Here is a 19,448-nt window from a genome sequence, read left to right on the forward strand (position 1 = left end):
TATGCATAGAAATTAAATCTATGGTTGCGCAGTCGTTCCACACGGTGATATCTGTGTGTCACGGAGAGCTGCACCGTCGCGACGTCTTTGTGATTTAATTACAGAAATTGCCAGATTCCATGATTTGTCCAAGCTGAAGCCGCTATCTCTATTAATTAAATTCGTCGCCAACCGAATTTCGATTGCTTCTTTCACTACTGAGTCCCAGAAAGATGAGGACGAGGCTAAAGTTTCCGCATTATCATACACCATAGAGGGCCCACTGCCCATGCAGTGCCTCGCCACCGCAGATTCATTTGGTTGTAAGAGACGGGTGTACCCGCGGTGCTCTGTGCACCTCTCCTGGACTGTACCGCAGGTACACTCGTCTCAAGCTTCAGCTTGGACAAATGATGGAATCCGGCAATTTCTGTAATTAAATGACAAAGACGCCGCGACGGTGCAGCTCTCCATGACACATCGATATCACCCTGTGGAACGACTGTCTATCCACAGATTTATTTTCCTTGCATATGTTACAACTCTTTGCTGCCCGTCAACGTCTCTGGCGCCTTGTGTATCTTTGGCCGCATATGCAGTGATTAGATCCTCGGGTGAAAAAGGACGGAGCAAGTGCTGGAGCGTCAGTCACCTCGGCTCACTCTGAAGATGGCTGGACGGTATTCAGCCGAAATATTAGAAGAAGCCGAATTTATGCAGCTGCACGCCCGAAATTTTATGAAACAGTCTTTACGCCGCGAAAACATGATGATGTACAAATCAGATTAATTTTGCCCCTACTCCGTACAGGGTGTAATAAGTGGTTCTCATTCCCTGAAAACAATCTAATTTAATACACGGGGCGCTTCAGCGTGTTGTATGTCTGGCGTTGTACGGAAACCAATATGGGGGAAGCAGGTTCCAATCTTCGCATACACTCCAGACTGTTGCTCACACTCTGGCAGGTGCTGTATCGGCTTTTGGCGAACTAGACGTGTTAGGTGCGGCCGTGGACAGTGTTTCGAGAAAATTAGCACTTCAGACTAGTCATCAGTAACTGCTCACCGAACTTTGCGCAGACTAATGAACAAGAGTGAGCTCAACTGAATTCAGTTGATATCTAAAGTAAAGTTGCGTTAAGTGTTTCGTGAGGCACAGCAAAGTAGTCCTGGAGACACCAGTGACATCATGAATAGTCGGTGACTGGTCTTGAGAGTCGATGCTGAGATTAAGTTCGAACAAAGTAGCGCGGTACTCCACGCCTGCAGAATTGATACTAGGCTACACCGTGCCGCGGCTGTGAGAAGCCGTCCCAAAATAGCCGTTCCTCTGCTTCTCCTGATGGCTGCCCTTGGACGAAAACATACCGGTTTACTGTACCTTTCTCACTCGCACCTTCGTTGCAGTTTATGTTAGTGATACATAACTATTTTCCTTACTACAAATATAAGTATTTTATTCGTATCCCACACTACACGTTTTATAAATTCATTCCCTTACATGTCGCTTCATTACTTTACGTCTAGGTATTTAAGCTAGGCGACTGAGTTTTTCCACCAATCTTGTGATCGAGTACAATCAGGTTCTTCTTTTAAGGGAATTGTTTTGCAGGGATCCACAGTCCAGCTACATTTCCTAGCATTCGTTGAGCGACAATACTTTCTTGCAGAGAAAAATGTCGTCAGCGAAAGTTCGAGAGTGCTGCTGATTTTATCTTATGAATGGTTAATATAGATTAGCGGCACTTATCCGGCTCCTTGAAGCAAACTGGATGTTTTATTCCCCTGGGCTCAACCAGTCAAAAATTTGTTGAGCCAGACTCCCTTTTACGTGTGTTTGCAGCCAGATTTTTACACGTGGACGTAGCCAGGTCGTAAGTCGAGAACGTGGTAGCCTTTTGCAAACCCTTTACTACATTGACTGGAATGGAATGCGTTGCATCATGAAGAAGCAGTTCGATATTTTCAAACTTTGCGCAGATATTCATCGCACAACGGCACGTCATAACCAACATCAGAGCGAAAAGGTGCTGTACTACAGGCGTCATTTTCCATTTTTAATGTAAAATGCTCTGGTCTGGAACGTCGAACGAAAGGAAGATATGTATTGCTACCACAGCTAATGGTTGGTATGAGTGTGAGGCGTGGCATGTAAAAATATATGATGGCGATCGACATTAGTATCGAATCCATAGTTATCGGGATTGCTAGACTGATTGGTAACAGCCACGAAGGCATTTCACCTCTAAGGTACTCTGACATAAGATATCCCTAGAACCACTATTGCTGAGGGTGGGGATGAAAATGGATGACATAACAACGTAACTCTAAAACGCGTGCAGCAATTTCAACCAAATTTAGTATCTACGTACTTGACGCATTGTTTGTATAAAAATTATGTATGGGTAAGATGTCTCTGCCACCTCCAGAAGTATGAGGTGAGGATGAGAAGTGCTGACATGCAAAAATGTGTGAAAGTGGCACGTTCGTTTGTCTTCGCTGTATTTAGTCGAAATGGAATACTTTATAAGTACACAGATGGAACATGAGTACAAATTTACGTGAAATATGTGAAACATATGCAGGGTATTTGAGTATTACAAGTCCAAACGAAATTGGTGAGTAGAACACAATGAAATAGCAAATAGTCCCAGTAAACCTAGGTGCGTATGCGCAAGTGCAGTCATTCCAACGTTACAACGCTGTTAGTGGTAAACTGCATTCGCCTGATTTTATCATCATTCAATCTATCCAAGTACTGGTAAGTAAGTTTGGGCAACAAGTGTGTTAGTGGTAGCTCGCTAATACCACAGCCTTCCAGCTCCTCCGACGGGAAGCCTTGGGAACTGTTACTGCTGGGGTGCTTAAAAAGTTTGGCGAATTACAGCCCTGTTGGTAGGGCCGATAAATTCCGGGAACGTATTTTGAATCACTGTCATTGAATTCGCAATACGCCCGGTATTTCTGAACCTCCAGAACGAGATTTTCACTCTGCATCGGAGTGTGCGCTGATATGAAACTTCCTGGCAGATTAAAACTGTGTGCCCGACCGAGACTCGAACTCGGGATCTTTGCCTTTCGCGGGCAAGTGCTCTACCATCTGAGCTACCGAAGCACGACTCACGCCCGGTCTCGGTCGGGCACACAGTTTTAATCTGCCAGGAAGTTTCATTTCTGAACCTGTAGGGGCAGCGGTGAGGGGGCGTTCTGAAGCCAGCCTTCGCGTGGAGCGGTGGTCATATTGAACGCTCGTTGTAATGTGTTTGTCCTCAAGTGCAAATCTGCAGTCACGATCCTCGGGGACTGCGGTAAAAGGGATTCACGTACTCAGTCGTAATAAGTCAGATCGGGGAACCATCGGTTTCCTAACCCAAGTTTATTAGGATTATTTGCTTGTTGCGCTGTGCTCTACTCACCCCTTTCATTTGCAGATATGATAGTCAAACATCAAATACAAGGTTATTCTAAAGAATTAAGAAAAAAATGTTCAAATGTGTGTGACATCTTACGGGACTTAAGTGCTAAGGTCATCAGTCCCTAAGCTTACACACTACTTAACCTGAATTATCCTAAGGACAAACACACACACCCATGCCCGAGGGAGGACACGAACCTCCGCCGGGACCAGCCGCACGGTCCATGACCGAACCCCCATTAGACCGCTTGGCTAATCCCGCGCGACTAAATAATTAAAGCGATTTCATAAATTCACTACATTAACTGACACATTGACACAAAACTCAGCATTTAGAAAAACTCAAAAAGTTTTGTATTGTTGCAGCCGTACTTCAGATTTCCGTCACGAAAGCGCAACAGTGATCAGTTAGGCAAGATGGTGACAGGTGCCGAGAAAGCGTACGTTGTGCTTGAAATGGGTTCACATCAGACAGCCGTAACAGTGCATGGAAACTTCAGAGCCAAGTTCAATAAAGTCTACCAACTGCTAAGTCCATTCGGCGATGGTATGCGCAGTTTAGAGCTTCAGGATGCCTCTGCAAGAGGAAATCAACAGGTCGCCTGCAGTGAATAAAGAAGCGGTTGACCGTTCGCGTGTACTCGCAGCTCACAGACGTCGACGAACAGGGCAAGCAGAGAGCTGAACATACAACAACCGACCGTTTGGAAGATCTTAAGGAAAATCTACAAGCCTTAGTTCCCGAAGACAAAATCAGACGCTTTGAATTTTCGGCAAAATCGCAACATCTATGGAAGAGGATGGTTTTTGTGAAAAACTCATCTTCTGTGTGGAAGCAACGTTTTTTTGTGAGTAGCACAGTGAACAGACACAATGTGCGAATCTGGGGGACAGAGAATCCCCACAGTATGGTGTAGCACATTTGGGATTCACCAAAAGTTAATGTTTTCTGTGCAGTCTCATCGTTAAAGACTCTGGCCAATTTTTCTTCTGCAAAAAGACCGTCACAGGACACCTGTATCTGGACACGCTGGAAAATCAGCTCCTGCCATAACTTGAGACCGAAATGTGGACTTCGTCTGCCAACAGGGTAGTGCCCCACCCCACTTTCATCATGATGTTCGTGACTTGTTAAACAGGAAACTGATGATCAGCAACTCGTGTCATCACGTCCACGCTCTCCCGACCTAACTACCAACTAACCTACCAGAACTGCGAGCTCACAATAACAGTGCTTTCGAACAGATTCATAAGGTTTCAGTATTAAATAAAGGACAACAATCAATCGCAAAATTCGTCATTTATTGGAGCAGATCTAGATTTCGACTGTCACATAGTCATCATCGGTGCAGTTGCCAACAGGTGACATATTTCCCAATGTGTTAGCGTACAAAAACTATTACATAGTATGGGCATGTCCTTTTCTTCATACTGAATTTCTTAACAGTCGCTATGCACACAGGGATTGTAATGGCTTCCAGTCTAGTTAAAACTGATAGGGAAATGCATCGCTGAACGTGGGATGAGCTTGATTATCGACTTGATATCTGCAAAATCAGTAGGGGGCACATATGGAGCACTTTTAATACGCCAAAAAAACTTTTTGAGCTTGTCCCTGTGTGTGCAAAGCCCTGTGACAATATGTCAAATAATATAACTGCAGAAAATCTGTGAAATCGCTTGAAGCATTTACAGCAACCGTGTATATGTGTGAAATGGAGTTTACATATTCATATGCGGGATGAAGCTGCAGGCGCAAAGCTATTTCGTCCTAAATCTGGGTGTCCTGCCGCGGATTAGAACCGTATTCCTCTCGAATACACGTTCAGTATCTTACTTCGACACCAACTCTTTCGGCACCTGACTGGTAAGATGAAAGTGTGGCGATAATTGGTACAAAGAAGATGATGGGGCATAAATAACACAAAAACTTACTTGCTCACTCTTCGATATGACCGTTGCTCTGAGAATGGTCGTTTACGACTGCTTACTGGATGCTGTCCTGATTATAAACTGCGATTTTGAGCGGAACAAATGGGGAGCTTTCGACACGACTAAGAGTGTTGCTGGCAGCTTTCTCCCAGCCCGCTCGCTACCTGTGTTAGCCGGCCAGATCCTGCACTCTAGCTGATCGGGCTGCGGTATCACATACGGACTTATAATTCCCTCCTCCTGTAGATGTTTACGTCGTCGTGGCGAGCAATGCAGTTCGCGAATGTCACGATTGCCTATGGGAAGGTACGCCAGAAGACTGTATCTAGTGGCTAGCACACTGGACTCGCATTCGGGAGGACGACGGTTCAATCCCGCGTCCGGCCATTCTGATTTAGGTTTTCCGTGATTTCCCTAATTCACTTCAAGCAAATGTCGGGATGGTTCCTTTGAAAGGGCACGGCCGTCTTTCTTCCCCGTCCTTTCCTAATCCGATGAGAACGATGAGACCGATGACCTCGCTGTCTGGTCTCCTTCCCCAAACAATCCAATCCAGATCGGAATGCAGGAAACCTTGCCGTAACTGGCAGCTTACTATGAGTATAAACAAATGTAACGTATTACGGATAAGTAGGAGAAGAGATCCAGTGCTGCACGATTATGCTATTGAGGAAAAATTGTTGGAAACAGAGATAGCAGCAAAATACCTAAGAGCAACCGTTCGAAGTGACCCTAAGCCAGATGACACCATAGTTTCCGGAAGAGCAGATGCAAAAGATTTAGCTTCATCGGAAGAAACTTAAAGAAATGTATTTTACCCGGGAAGGAAGTGGCTTGTAAAATACTCGTTTGACCGATTCTTGCACTAGAAGTGAGAAAAAGAGAGAGAGAGAGAGAGAGAGAGAGAGATGTGTGTGGTGGTGGGGGGAGGAGCCAACGAAGAGCGACTCGTTTCCTCTTTTTATCTCATTCTCATCTTTAGAAATATATTTTCATGTATATTTAGTGATTTGTGTGCTTCCTCTAACGGTTCTTTTAGACCGTCCACAACCTCTTCCACATCATTCTCAAATTCATCCCCTAAGCCCTTTAAAAAAAACTTCCCACATAGCTACAGCTGCTTCCAATAGTCTGTACTCAGTCACACTGGGATACGCTAAAGCTGATCTACAGTGAAATAAACTGGGGGAGAATCTAGTGAAAAACGCTGGTCCTTCTGCCAGTAAGCACAGTGAGTTGTCTGAAACAGTTGGCGCCGTGGTTACAAGAGACTGAACTCAAATTCGGGAAGTCGGCCATTTACATTGCCGTATGTTTTGGCTTCCCTAAATACAAGGTGGTTGTAATTAAAGTTTCGCTACTTAAGAGGGCCCCCATGAAAAACGAGCTATCGCAGCACAATAAAACTTCTTGGAAGTATTGTAACGACATACAAAAGAGAAATAACGAATAAACCATTTAATGAAACACATTTTAATTTCCACATGAGGGGGTAACATTTCTTAATGGCGTAACATAGCTACGTTCCAGGTTACAAATGTTGCTCAATGTGGCGACCATCTGTGTCCAAGACAGCCTGAAACCGCACTACAGATACCATTTCACAATCGTTTGCACCACTTTTCTAACAGTGGACCATGGAATGTTCAGTTGTTGCTACACAGCTCGTGCACTAGCTCAAGATCGCACATTGCATCCAGCGTTCTCAGACATGGCGACAGTAACTTCTTCAATAACCTGTGGGATAATTGGCCGTCAGCCTCTCCCAGTAGCTATTCCCAAATGGCCGGTTAATTCGAACTTCCGATACATGATCTTCCACTTCGTACAGAAAGAGGACCTCTCCGTAGTCATTTAGTGCGTTGATACTCACGAAGAACAGCAGCACTATTGTTGATGTTTTAATAATACAGCTTTACAAGTAAGGCTCTGCTCACTTTGTCCAGACGCATATTGGCTGTCTGCAGCTGTGATGCACACTGATGCTCGTGTTTCTACCCAACGTCGCCGCATCAGTACCGGCGCCCAACGGCAACTCATGACACAAACACGACTAACAATGCAAATCCTGCAGCGTACAGTCAGAGCATCATTCCTATAAAATTGGGTATACCTAGACGATAAACAGTTTCCTGTCTACACTGGCGCAAGTAGCGAAAGTTTAATTAAAGCCACCCTGTAGCTTAAACCAAAACCCATGGCCTCTTCCTGCATCTAATCAGTTAAAGCAATACCAAAAGCTACTGTATGATACCAGATTCCTGCAAGAAGCCGAAATAAATCTCTGACGTATCAAATATTGTAGTCTATAAATTTAGAAAATTATAATGTAAATGTATACGTTAGATTCGAATGCTCTACTGATATGAACTCGAGATCTTCTGTCAGCTTCCGAAGGATATTCTTACTGGGTCATCTTTAACAGTAAAAGAACAATTCTAATATGGGAAGAGAGAAAACTATTTTATACTCGTCTAGCACATTTGAAGATCAGATTGAAATTGACAGTCATGTAAGCTATGAAAAAGAAGCTATATAAAATCATGGTAGTACCCACTATGCTCTATTCATATGAAATCTTGGTTCCCACCCAAAAGGATATGAGAAAGATGCAGGCTGTGAAAATGAAATTTATCTGTAGTGTTAAATGGTGCACCAGAAACGATCGCTTCAGAAATGATGACGTTAGGAATGAGTAACAAGTTAATTCACTACACAAGAAAGTAGACCTAAAAAGAGAAAGATAATGGGAACATGTAGACTGCATGAAAATAGATTTCCTAAACAAATTATTGGCTACAAGTCTAGAGAGAAACGAGACAGAGGGGAAGATCACGGAGCAGATGGCTGGACCTTTTTCAGCAGGACAGGTGAAATCACCCAATCCGTAAAAATGTTAGTACCTTGGAAGAAGAAGGAATGCAGATTGGGTTTAACGTCCCGCCAACACCAAGGACATCAGAGACAGAGCACAAGCTTGGATTGTGTCGAGGATGGGGAAGGAAATCGGCTGAGCCCTATCAAAGGTACATACCGGCATTTGCCTGGAGCGATTTAGGGAGATCACAGAAAACTAAATCTGGATGGCCGTCCACGGGCTTGAACCCTCTTCCTTCCGAATGCGAGTCCAGTGTGCTAACCACTGCGCCACCTCGCTCGGTTAGCACCTTTAAGGTCTACACTTTAATGACTATTTGTTTCTCCCATTGTCGTTTTCTCCGTCTGTCTCTAATTATAATCAAGGTCCCTTTCAAGAAATTTTATTCATAGAATTGTACCGGGTGATCAAAAAGTCGGTATAAATTTGTAAACTTAATAAACCACGGACTAATGTAGATAGAGGGGTAAAAATTGACACACATGCTTGGAATGACATGGGGTTTTATTAGAACCAAGAAAGAAAACAAAGTTCACAAAATGTCTGACAGATCTCTTGCGCGCGTCATTTGGTGGTGATCGTGTGCTCAGCCGCCACTTTCATCATGCTTGGCCTTCCAGGTCCCGAGACCTCAGTCCGTGCGATTATTGGCTTTGGGGTTACCTGAAGTCGCAAGTGTATCGTGATCGACCGACATCTCTAGGGATGCTGAAAGACAATATCCGACGCCAATGCCTCACCATAACTCTGGACATACTTTACAGTGCTGTTCACATTATTCCTCGACTACAGCTGTTGTTGAGGAATTATGGTGGACATATTGAGCATTTCCTGTAAAGAACATCATCTTTGCTTTGTCTTACTTTGTTATGCTAATTATTGTTATTCTGATCAGATGAAGCACCATCTGTCGGACATTTTTTGAACTTTTATATTTTTTTGGTTCTAATAAAACCCCATGTCATTCCAAGCATGTGTGTCAATTTGTACCTCTCTATCTACATTATTCCGTGATATATTCACTTTTTAAATTTATACTGACTTTTTGATCACCCGGTATTTGCTAGAACTAAGTTCAGTGTATCGATCTTTAATTATGAATGACAATGAAACGCTAAAATGTGAATGTAATGCATCTTGCAAGGTAGTCCAAGATATGCTAAATACCATTCAAAAAGTCCGCGCTAAACGAGTAATACCTTGACTTTGCTTAGTTGAAAATAGTTCTACACGGAAGTTCCGGCAATTGAGACACTGGGCCTCTTTTATTGGTGTGGAAGTTAATATGACTTACACATCGCCTTGCTTATCAATAATGTGTCCAATTGACGTGTCTAGGTGAGTAGAATATGGTTTTCTGTCTTCCCACATTAACGTTGCTCTGTTACTGTTAAAGATGCCCCCAGTAACAATACCCTCCGTGAGCTGACAGAACATCTCGAGTGAGTGCCCACGTGTTCAACCAGTTGCGTGTCTTTTGTGCTGGCATCGCTCGTCGGTACTGACCGGGCCGGGTGATGCGTCCCACGTTGAAGCGGCTGGTGTAGTTGGGCTTGAAGTACTGCTCGACAATGGCGCGTTCGGCCTTGCCCTCGCCGTTGACGGGGCTGAACAAGTATTCGGGGTCGATCTCGTAGCGCATGCGCTGGTAGCCCGTGGCGAACAGCCCCGACAGCAGGATCGGCACCACGATGAAGTACCCCGGCCGGCGGCCCACCAGCAGCCCCAGCCGGTAGAAGCCGCGGTTCAGAGCCGAATCCACCCACGTCAGTCCGCAGCCCATCTCGACAGATGCTCGCTCGTGCTCTGCGAAGAAACCGAGGGCGCAGCTTGGTGATCACTGGATACAAAACAATTGTACTATGCAAAACACATAAACACTAAATTTCAATATAGTAAAATTTTCAGTGGCCTTTCAGCATGTTTTGTGAGTAACTGGCTTCGACAGTGAAAATTTTACGGTTATAAAAATACACTGACGGAAAAGAAATCGCAACACCAAGAAGGAGTTGTGCGACATAAACGAAAGTTGGTACGCGTGTTTCTACATCTAGAAGATAGTGTCTGTTCAGATTTCGCGCCAGTCGCGTAAGAATAGCGATAGTAGCGGCTCTATGGGGACACAAATCGGGTGTAATTTAAATACACCTTACCACGGTCGTGAGCGTTAGTTACCTTTGAGACTGGAAGTAGTTAGCTGATGTTAGTCAATAATGCCTGTAAGGCAACGAAGATGCCATGTCAACACTGATTTTGAACGAGGTCGTGTAATAGCCTACTACAAACTGGATGTTCCTTCTGCGACACTGTAGAAAGACTTGGCAGGAATATAGGCGCTGTACATGATTGGTGGTAGCAATGGTGACGAGAGTGTACGGTCACAAGCAGACCGGGCTTCAGATGACCGAGTGACGTTATCTAGAGGGAAGACCATCCTGTACGACGTATGGCTGTGGCGCATGGCACTGTATCTGCAGCAGCAATGTGAGCAGGAGCTGGCACCGCAGTGACACAACAAACAGTTAAAAATCGGTTATTTCAAGGACAGCTCTGAGCCAGACGCCAGTCGCGTTCGTTCCACTTACTCCAAACCTCTGTCGTTTGCGACTTCAGCGGTGTCAAGCGAGAGCGCACTGCAGGGCAGGGCGGAGCTCTTTTGTGTTTTCTGAAGAAACCTGACTCTCCCTCGGTCTTAGTGATGGCCGTGTGTTGGTTAGAATAAGGCCACTTGAGGGCCTGCAACAAACCTCTCTACGTGCTAGACTCTCTGGACCTACATCTGGAGTTATAGTCTGGGGTGCGATTTCGTATGACAGCAGCAGCATTCGCGTTGATATCCCACGCATTCTAACCGCAAAACTGAACGTCAATCTTGTGATTAGACCTGCTGTGCTGCCATTCATGAACAGCATTCAAGGGGATATTTTCCAACAGGATAATGCTCGCCCACATACCGCTGTTGTAATCGAACATGCTCTACAGATGGACGACATGTTGCTTTGGCCTGCCTGATCAGCAGATAAATCTTCAGTCGAGCACATACGGGACATCATCGGGTGACAACGCTAGCGTCTTCCACAAACAGCATTTTGCGTCCCCGTATTGACCGACCAAGTGCAACGGACGTGGAACTCCTTCCTGCAAACTGACATCCGGCGCCTGTACAACACAATGCATTCACGTTTGCGTACTTGCATCGACGTTCTGACGGTTACACCAGTTGTTAATGTACCAGCATTTCACGTTTACAATCGGTCACCTCGCGCTTACATTATACTGTGATCTTGCAATGTATATATGTTACCTAGACAAGTGTATTCCCGAAATTTTTACATAAACTTTTTGGTGCTGCAATTTTTCCCGTCATTGTATATTTACACACAAATGCAAATCTTTAGGGCAGGTGCGTATGACTAGTTTTCGGTCGAACGACGGGAATCAGTGTGCATTCAGCTTTTGTAAATCGGACGAGAACAGTTGGCACCATGTCTGTTTTATGGATTGGTTGGGTGCTAAACGTAGGCAGTGCGACAGATAGGAACGACATGATAAAAGCCTTTGAAATGTGATGGTACAGGAAAGAAATAATGGGAAACTAAATCTATATGTTGGGGCAATATTTGAACTGTGATCTTCCCGAATATAAGCCCAGTGTTTGACGTCGGCGTCACGTTACACGGTGAGAAAGAAACGAAAACTTCAAAACAGTGTCAGAAGGTATAATGTGAAAGTTTTGGAAGGTAAAACAAAGGCAATCACAAACGTGTTATACTGTTAACCAGTGGCTCTGAGCACAATGGGGCTTAACAGCTGTGGTCATCGGTCTCCTAGAACTTAGAACTACTTAAACCTAACTAACCTAAGGACATCACACACATCCATGCCCGAGGCAGGATTCGAACCTGCGACCGTAGCAGTCGCGCGGTTTCGGACTGCGCGCCTAGAACCGCGAGACCACCGCGGCCGGCTGTTAACCAGTGTCGGCAACCATAGGCCATCAGCAGAACTAAAAAAAAAAAAAAATCTGTTTACTTTGTTTAAGCATATGGGATAACATAGAAATAAAGAATAAAATAACATTTTATTTAAACTGAAGTGCTCTTTTAAGCTGGATACGACACAAAGTACAAGTCCTAAATGAGATCTATCTCCCCAATCCTTATGCTGAGCGTACGACTGTTTTAATAGTTAACTTACAATATTATGAGAGCCGGAACTCTAAATACTGCCGACTGCAGTATGTCTTTTTAGTAAAATATATTATTCAATAATATTAAGTGGAAGTTTTTGATAGGATCGTGGTACATATTGTGATAACTGATCCGAAAAAACGTTTATTCTACAACGAACAGAGAGTAGGGTGCGTCGGCATTCGAAAGCTAGGTGTTACTGGCTTATTAGTGGTCCAGGATACACCCACTTGGCTGGACCGCATCGCTGGGTGATTCCTGCTGTGGTCACCAGAACGGGCGGAGGCAACTCATGCCGGCCACCTTAGCAGATCGTAATATATATCACAGTAAGTGGTCGTAGTAAATTCATTTTTTTTCATTGCGAAGTTATTGGATTGCGTGCTTTTCGCCGTCTAAACTTCAAGTTAACTAGGACATCAACTTTTGAACTATTGAACACGGTGGAAGAAACATAGTGGGACACAAAATGAAATGGAAGACGTGGCCTAATCTAAGTAGGCGTAGTAGATAAAGCCTAATAAGTGCAGAATAAGATGGTGAATTTTTTGAGTATTTAAAATATGGGAATGTGCATTTAACTTTACAAGACGAAACAACTGTTAAAATGAGGTGTGATCATCTGCGACATTAGACCTGTAGGTAGATAACTATCCGTTTTAAAACCGAAATACGCTCTGGAACAAATAAGCTGTAGAAGAGTGTGTCCCGGCTCATTTACGTGTTCAGACTCTCATCCTCTGTGCTGGGAGAAATAAATGTGATGTCTGCGCCTGTTATAAGCCCCCTTAATCGCGTAGACCTCGGAGGCTTTTAAAGAGCCGGGGAGAGGAGAGAGGTTTATCGGGCTGGCTCGGTGCGGGCTGGCATCATCTTTCTGCCTGTCTGCCTGTCCCCACCCCCCCAGTCTCTGCTGGTCTACCTGCTGCTGCGCTGACGTAACAGAACCAGTTCCTCTGGAACCCGCACCCGGTTTCCAGGTCAGGCGCCCGCCGCTCGCCGGGGACCTTAATTGGAGGATTTATAAACTGCTCATCTCCCTCTCTTTGCCAGGTTGACGCCAGAGGAGCGCACGGACACTTACCGACGTTCGTTCCCGCAGCTCTGTCCCCTCGCCGTCTGATGTCACTCTTGCTTTTATCAGTCTGTTTCTATAAAACACAGTGTTCATTTGATTGCTCTTGCCAGAAACGCTCCTAAGTTATTTTAGAAAGATTATGATTTGCAGTTTTGAAATATTTTTGAAAAATAGTGAATTGGCACAATAACTGTACTTCATATCGGCCGGCCGGAGTGGCCGTGCGGTTCTAGGCGCTTCAGTCTGGAACCGCGTGACCGCTACGGTCGCAGGTTCGAATCCTGCCTCGGGCATGGATGTGTGTGATGTCCTTAGGTTAGTTAGGTTTAAGCAGTTCTAAGTTCTAGGGGACTGATGACCACAGATGTTAAGTCCCATAGTGCTCAGAGCCAGCCGGGCGAAGTGGCCGTGCGGTTAAAGGCGCTGCAGTCTGGAACCGCAAGACCACTACAGTCGCAGGTTCGAATCCTGCCTCGGGCATGGATGTTTGTGATGTCCTTAGGTTAGTTAGGTTTAACTAGTTCTAAGTTCTAGGGGACTAATGACCTCAGCAGTTGAGTCCCATAGTGCTCAGAGCCATTTTTTTTTGCTCAGAGCCATTTGAACCATTTGTACTTCATATCGTCAAAACTAGCAGCCTAAGTGAAACAACAGAAGATCCTCAGGTAGAAAACAATTACTGGACATGAGAAACGATAATCTTATCTAGGTCAACACTAACTTCATCAAAACTGTAAATTGCACCCTGGCCATGTGCGACGCCCTTTCAACATGTTTTTTTTTTTTTTTTTGCATGATTCGCGTGCTTTCTTGCGTTCCATACTTTTTAAGCAGTTAATGTAGATCTAGATACAGAGGATAGTAGTTGGAGGTATGTACTGTATATGTAGTTTTTCATACCCGAGGATAATAGGTTGTTTGCCCGAACTGCTAGCCAAAAATGGTTCAAATGACTCTATGCACTATGGGACTTAACGTCTGAGGTCATCAGTCGCTTAGATTTAGAAGTACTTAAACCTAACCAACCTAAAGACATAACACACATCCACGCCCGAGGCAGGATTCGAACCTGCGACCGTAGCAGCAGCGCGGTTCCGGACTGAAGTGCCTAGAAACGCTCGGCCACAGCGGCCGGCAACTGATAGTCTTAGCTAAGTTATTGTGCCACATTTTGTTTTTTGAAAAATGTTCCTGTACTTCCGAGCCATAATCACTGGGTCTTTTATATCTTAGTTACTACGGTATTATGTTCAGCTGTACGACGCTTCAATCGTTTCAGCGGGGTAGCCTGTCATCAGCAATAATATTATTACACTTTTTCCAGTGGTTTCTGTTTTCGTGCATACTTTCCACAAATAAAAAAAAGTAGCACGAACATTGTCCAAGTCTTTATTGATGGCACTAGTACATGTCAAACTTTGAATTACACACTAGAGACTACAGCGCCTGTATGATAAAACAAAAGTCATGTGGCACATACGGCATTGCTGATGAATGTTGTGCTTCATGTGCAGTTTTGTTGTTCAAATTCTGGAAACGTATAAATTGGGCAACTAATTATTTCCTCTTTATTGAACTTATGCTCGTGTCCACTGATAATCTTTGTCGTTCCTCGCATTCCATAGCTTCCATTGGCTCAGTATTACTTGCAAAATCATAAGTTTCTACAGCAAAATAGTTGTTTCCCGACTACTCTATCAGCTCCTTCAATATGGGTGCAACGTTTTGAATCACCCTGCATATTTACAGATGCTAATTAATCGAACATCGGTCGTAGATCTGATATAATCATGTAAAATTCCGTTTTTCTCGACAACCAATCGTCAAGTTGGGCGTGAGAGATTGTACCTCATTCTCTGTTTCTCACAACACGCCTCTTTAATCTGAGCAACACTCTTTCCTGCTCGGCTATCCTATTTGATCTGGAAACCGGACCCCGTTTCTAACCCACCATCCGGAAAATGTAGCACTAAGCCTGTTACAGACATTAGAACTACAGTGAGGAGGGGTTTCGTTATGCTGTAACTATGTTGTCTCATAAACAATCAAGAACATGTTTTTCCAGGAACTTAGACAAAATGGTTTACACAATGCGCAGGTAAGCGCGGCGGATTGGTGTCCCAAGAAACCTCAGACAACGGAATTCACTACCTTCAAGTGGTAACGATTGCATCAGACACTGCAGAAAAACCGCCCTGCTTTAAGGCGATCAAAGTATTGGCTCAATCGTTATCCCACCGCTCTCGACCACTCAGCGTGGCAGTTTTTGACTAAAAGCAACTGATAAGAAAGACTTAACTAACAGAACACTTTTCGGATAGATTCTTGATCACTGATGGTCGATCTGGAACTCTCATTAAGTTATATTAATATAAGAGGTAGTGGAAATGAAACGAAGTGAGGCGTTTTGCTTCGGGATAGTTGAGTCAGCGTAAGGGCGTTATGAAAGTGCTCAAGAAACGTCAATTGCAGACGCTACAGGAGAGGCGCTGCGCTTCACGGAGAGCTCTATTGTTGAAATTCAGAGAACTTACAAGTACCTATGAGAAGATCGTAGAAATCAGAACTCATGCGGAGTTTTATCGACAGTAATTCTTCCCACGCATCATTCGTGGATGAGACGGGGAAGTGGGGAATATATATCGGAAAGAGAAATACCCTCCACCACACACCGTAAGGCGGTTTGCCTGTGGTTGTAGGCGTTTTAGACATCTTCGGAATTAGTGAATAGGGTCCTAAAAAGAGACACTTCGAAGAGGTGAAACAAAAATCACCGGACACGAGAACCAGCGCTTACGAAAAGTACTCCAACCTAACACATGCTTCCGCACGGATGACGGATGTAGTCAGTAGATTGTTGCCAGCGTGGAGTGAGGGAACGAAGCGGGAAAACTCGCCACTACTGCCTCTCCCTCCACAGGGGAGGAACTGGATATAGTTTTTGGTGGCCTTTGAGCTTCAAGCTTTAGCGTTCCATTACACATAGCGCTGAAGTAGAGCTGTTTATCAATAACAGAGAAGACAGTCATGGAAGTTTTCTAATAATCTGCATGACTTTTTTTACTGCCATTCTGTTTGGGGAATGACAAGGTAAATGCAGTCGAATCTCCTCTCCGTCGAATACTGTTTTAAGGAACATTAAGCCAACGGTATTATATTTTGAGAGATAACTTTTTTATTTGATTTCTCTTCATTGTATCGGCTGAGCCGTGTGCTTAATATAATTTCTTCGATGACAATAAAGTGCCGCAATGATAGTCGTAACTCGGGAGAAAATGAAATCTTTTCGGTTGTGGTCTGCGTCACGATTAGTATACTGATGAAATTTTCTCAGGTTATCAGGCGAGTCATGGCGTTGTATTGCCGCAAAGTTTCTACAAGTTTCCTACTCGTTGCCTTCAGGCTAAGATAACCCGAGAAGATTTCATGAATGAAAATTGCCGAGAAGGCCATCATTTCCGTATAACTTTTTGTGTTAGCACAAGAGCCACCACCGTGTTAAGAGTGGAGGCCGAAGTGCACGCGTTTTAGCTCACGCAGGCTGGCGTGAGGAGGAAGAACTATACTGACGTGAGGTCTGGAACATGACAAGGAATGAGAATTCAGAAAGCGGACATAATTAGTTTGATACTTAACTTTAATCCATTAATGATGAACGTCGCTCTTGACGGTACATGATTCACAATATTATCTGTTCAGAAGACATTCTTGAAGATAGTCCTTATAGTAACTGAATGTAGCGCCTTGCTAGGTCGTAGCAAATGACGTATCTGAAGGCTATGCTAAACAGTCGTCTCTGCAATTGAGAGCGTCTGTAGACAGTGAACCATCGCTAGCAAAGTCGGCGGTACAACTGGGGCGAGTGCTAGGGAGTCTCTCTAGACTAGACCTGCCGTGTGGCGGCGCTCGGTCTGCAATCACTGATAGTGGCGACACGCGGGTCCGACGAATACTAACGGACCGCGGCCGATTTAAAGGCTACCACCTAGCAAGTGTGGTGTCTGGCGATGACACCACATAACTAATATATTATTTAATATTATCCAACAGCCTGTGGTCCATAAGCGATATTAGGAGTCATGTACCTAGTTCCTCTTCAATCCTGCAGGCGTTTTATCTCAGTTTCATCAGATTAATACACTGTCGTTTACCTTTCTCAGTACACATTTCTTCTAAGGTGCCCAATGACAAAAAGAAAAAAAAGGCATGTGCTCCACAACAACTATTCAGGCTACATGACGTGTAGCTTGGAATTATGGACTGGTAACACTGACAGATGAGAAAGTGTGTTGAGTTCTAGTGTCAACTACTCCAAACTATATTTGTTTGATATTTGTGGGTGGGTTATGGAAGAAGGGGGGGTGACGTTAGTCTTGTGATTTATTTGATGCAGATCGCCACGATTTTCTGCCCTGTATAGGTCTCTTGCACATGAAATAAACAAGAAGGTGAGTAGTTTCTGGTTATTTCAAACACGTGTATAATTTTCTGAATTCATTTTAACACATTATTTGAAGTTAACTCTGTGATCAAGCCTCGTGGAAAATACTCTGACAACTATCTTGTTCCAACTGCGTCAGTGATCATCAGTATGGAACGGCATATGGCTGACAACAAACATCTTCTGGCCACTCACGTTTGCTTTACCAAGCTGGAGCCTATGCTTTCCTATGAAACGGCTGTTCGATATTCTCCACGAAGATGTGTGCTCTAGGTTCCAGTCCTCAACCCGAAGACAGGAGAGGGAATGAAACCTGAGTATCATGCGGGACAACACGACACAATGTGCGTTCCGCTACGGAGGCAGAAAACTGACATTGATAAAACATTAAATCTACTTCACCACCTCAGAACAGAAACATCGGGTAAATTTTAACTTACGTTTCGAAACTCAACTTGGCTCCAGTTGTGTTGCCGATTCATGTGGTTTCTAGTAGGGGTGTGTACGGTTCAGCTAGCTCGTTCAACACTCAGAGTACGTCGAAAAACAAGAAGGAAGACGAGGGTCAACGACCCGTCAACATCGAATTCTTTAGAGACTGAGCACAAGCACGCAACGTTTCAAGGACGGGCAAGGAAATCCACTGTGCCCTTTCAAAGGAACCAATCCGAAATTTGTCTGGAGCGATTTAAGGTAATCACGGAAAATCTAAAGCTGGATGATCAGACGGGTATATTAACCGTCGTATCCCCGAATGCGAGTCCCGTCTGCTAACAACTGCACCACCCTGCTTGATCAACTGCGTCGAGTCGAGATGGTGCTATCACAGCAAGAAGAGGTGTTTTATATTTCCGTTTATTTAGTTGTATTGCGCGGCGCGATTTCCATCGACGTTACAGAATCAAAGATGGATCGGGCGTATAGAGCATACGGATATTGCACTGCACTGTTGACTTCCAAGGTCATCTGACCCCATGGTATGTGATTTCTTTTGTGGGACTTTGTCAAGACACCCGCTACGTACCTCGCCCTGCAGGAAAACTTTGGTGAATTTCGATTCCCCATGGCAACAGCAGACTTGTTCGCAAAAGTATGGCACGAGTTGGACTATCATTTGGATGTGCATCAGTGAGAGGGAATAACGAATGTTTATGAAAGGTGTATTAAGACTTTGATCGTAAACGTAACTGTAAAAAGTTCGACAAACCACCAAGAGTGCATACTAACGAAATATCCTAATGAGGTTACGGAAGGCTTGTGACAAAGTCGGTAGTTCTTCACATTACCAAGTTTGTCAAAACCAAATCCCGCCACAAAACTTTATTATTCAGATCATTCCGTCTGTTGTTCCGATTGCAATGAGCTAATTGGTTTCATCAGAAACGATGGACAGCAAACTTATTGCAGTTATAAAAATCCGTAGATGTTGCCATAAGAAAAGTCTTATGATCTAATAGGTAAATTCGGAAGGAAAGATAACTTTCAAATTAAAGGCCAATACATTAGCCCAAACTTAATCAGTTTAAAAGATACCGA

At 44.2% G+C, this 19,448-nt stretch overlaps 1 protein-coding gene across 1 annotated transcript in view; it reads right to left on the reverse strand.

Annotated features, from left to right (window-relative positions):
• Nucleotides 1-19,448, reverse strand: part of LOC124605563 (patched domain-containing protein 3) — a 404,372-nt gene that overhangs the window by 143,668 nt on the left and 241,256 nt on the right. Inside the window, exon 2 of the mRNA XM_047137336.1 lies at nucleotides 9,710-10,009. Within this exon, the coding sequence (XP_046993292.1) occupies nucleotides 9,710-9,986 (277 nt within the window). The 5' untranslated portion in view covers nucleotides 9,987-10,009. The remainder of the gene's footprint in view (nucleotides 1-9,709; nucleotides 10,010-19,448) is intronic.

This window comes from Schistocerca americana, chromosome 3, assembly GCF_021461395.2.
Source record: "Schistocerca americana isolate TAMUIC-IGC-003095 chromosome 3, iqSchAmer2.1, whole genome shotgun sequence".
NCBI lineage: Eukaryota > Metazoa > Arthropoda > Insecta > Orthoptera > Acrididae > Schistocerca > Schistocerca americana.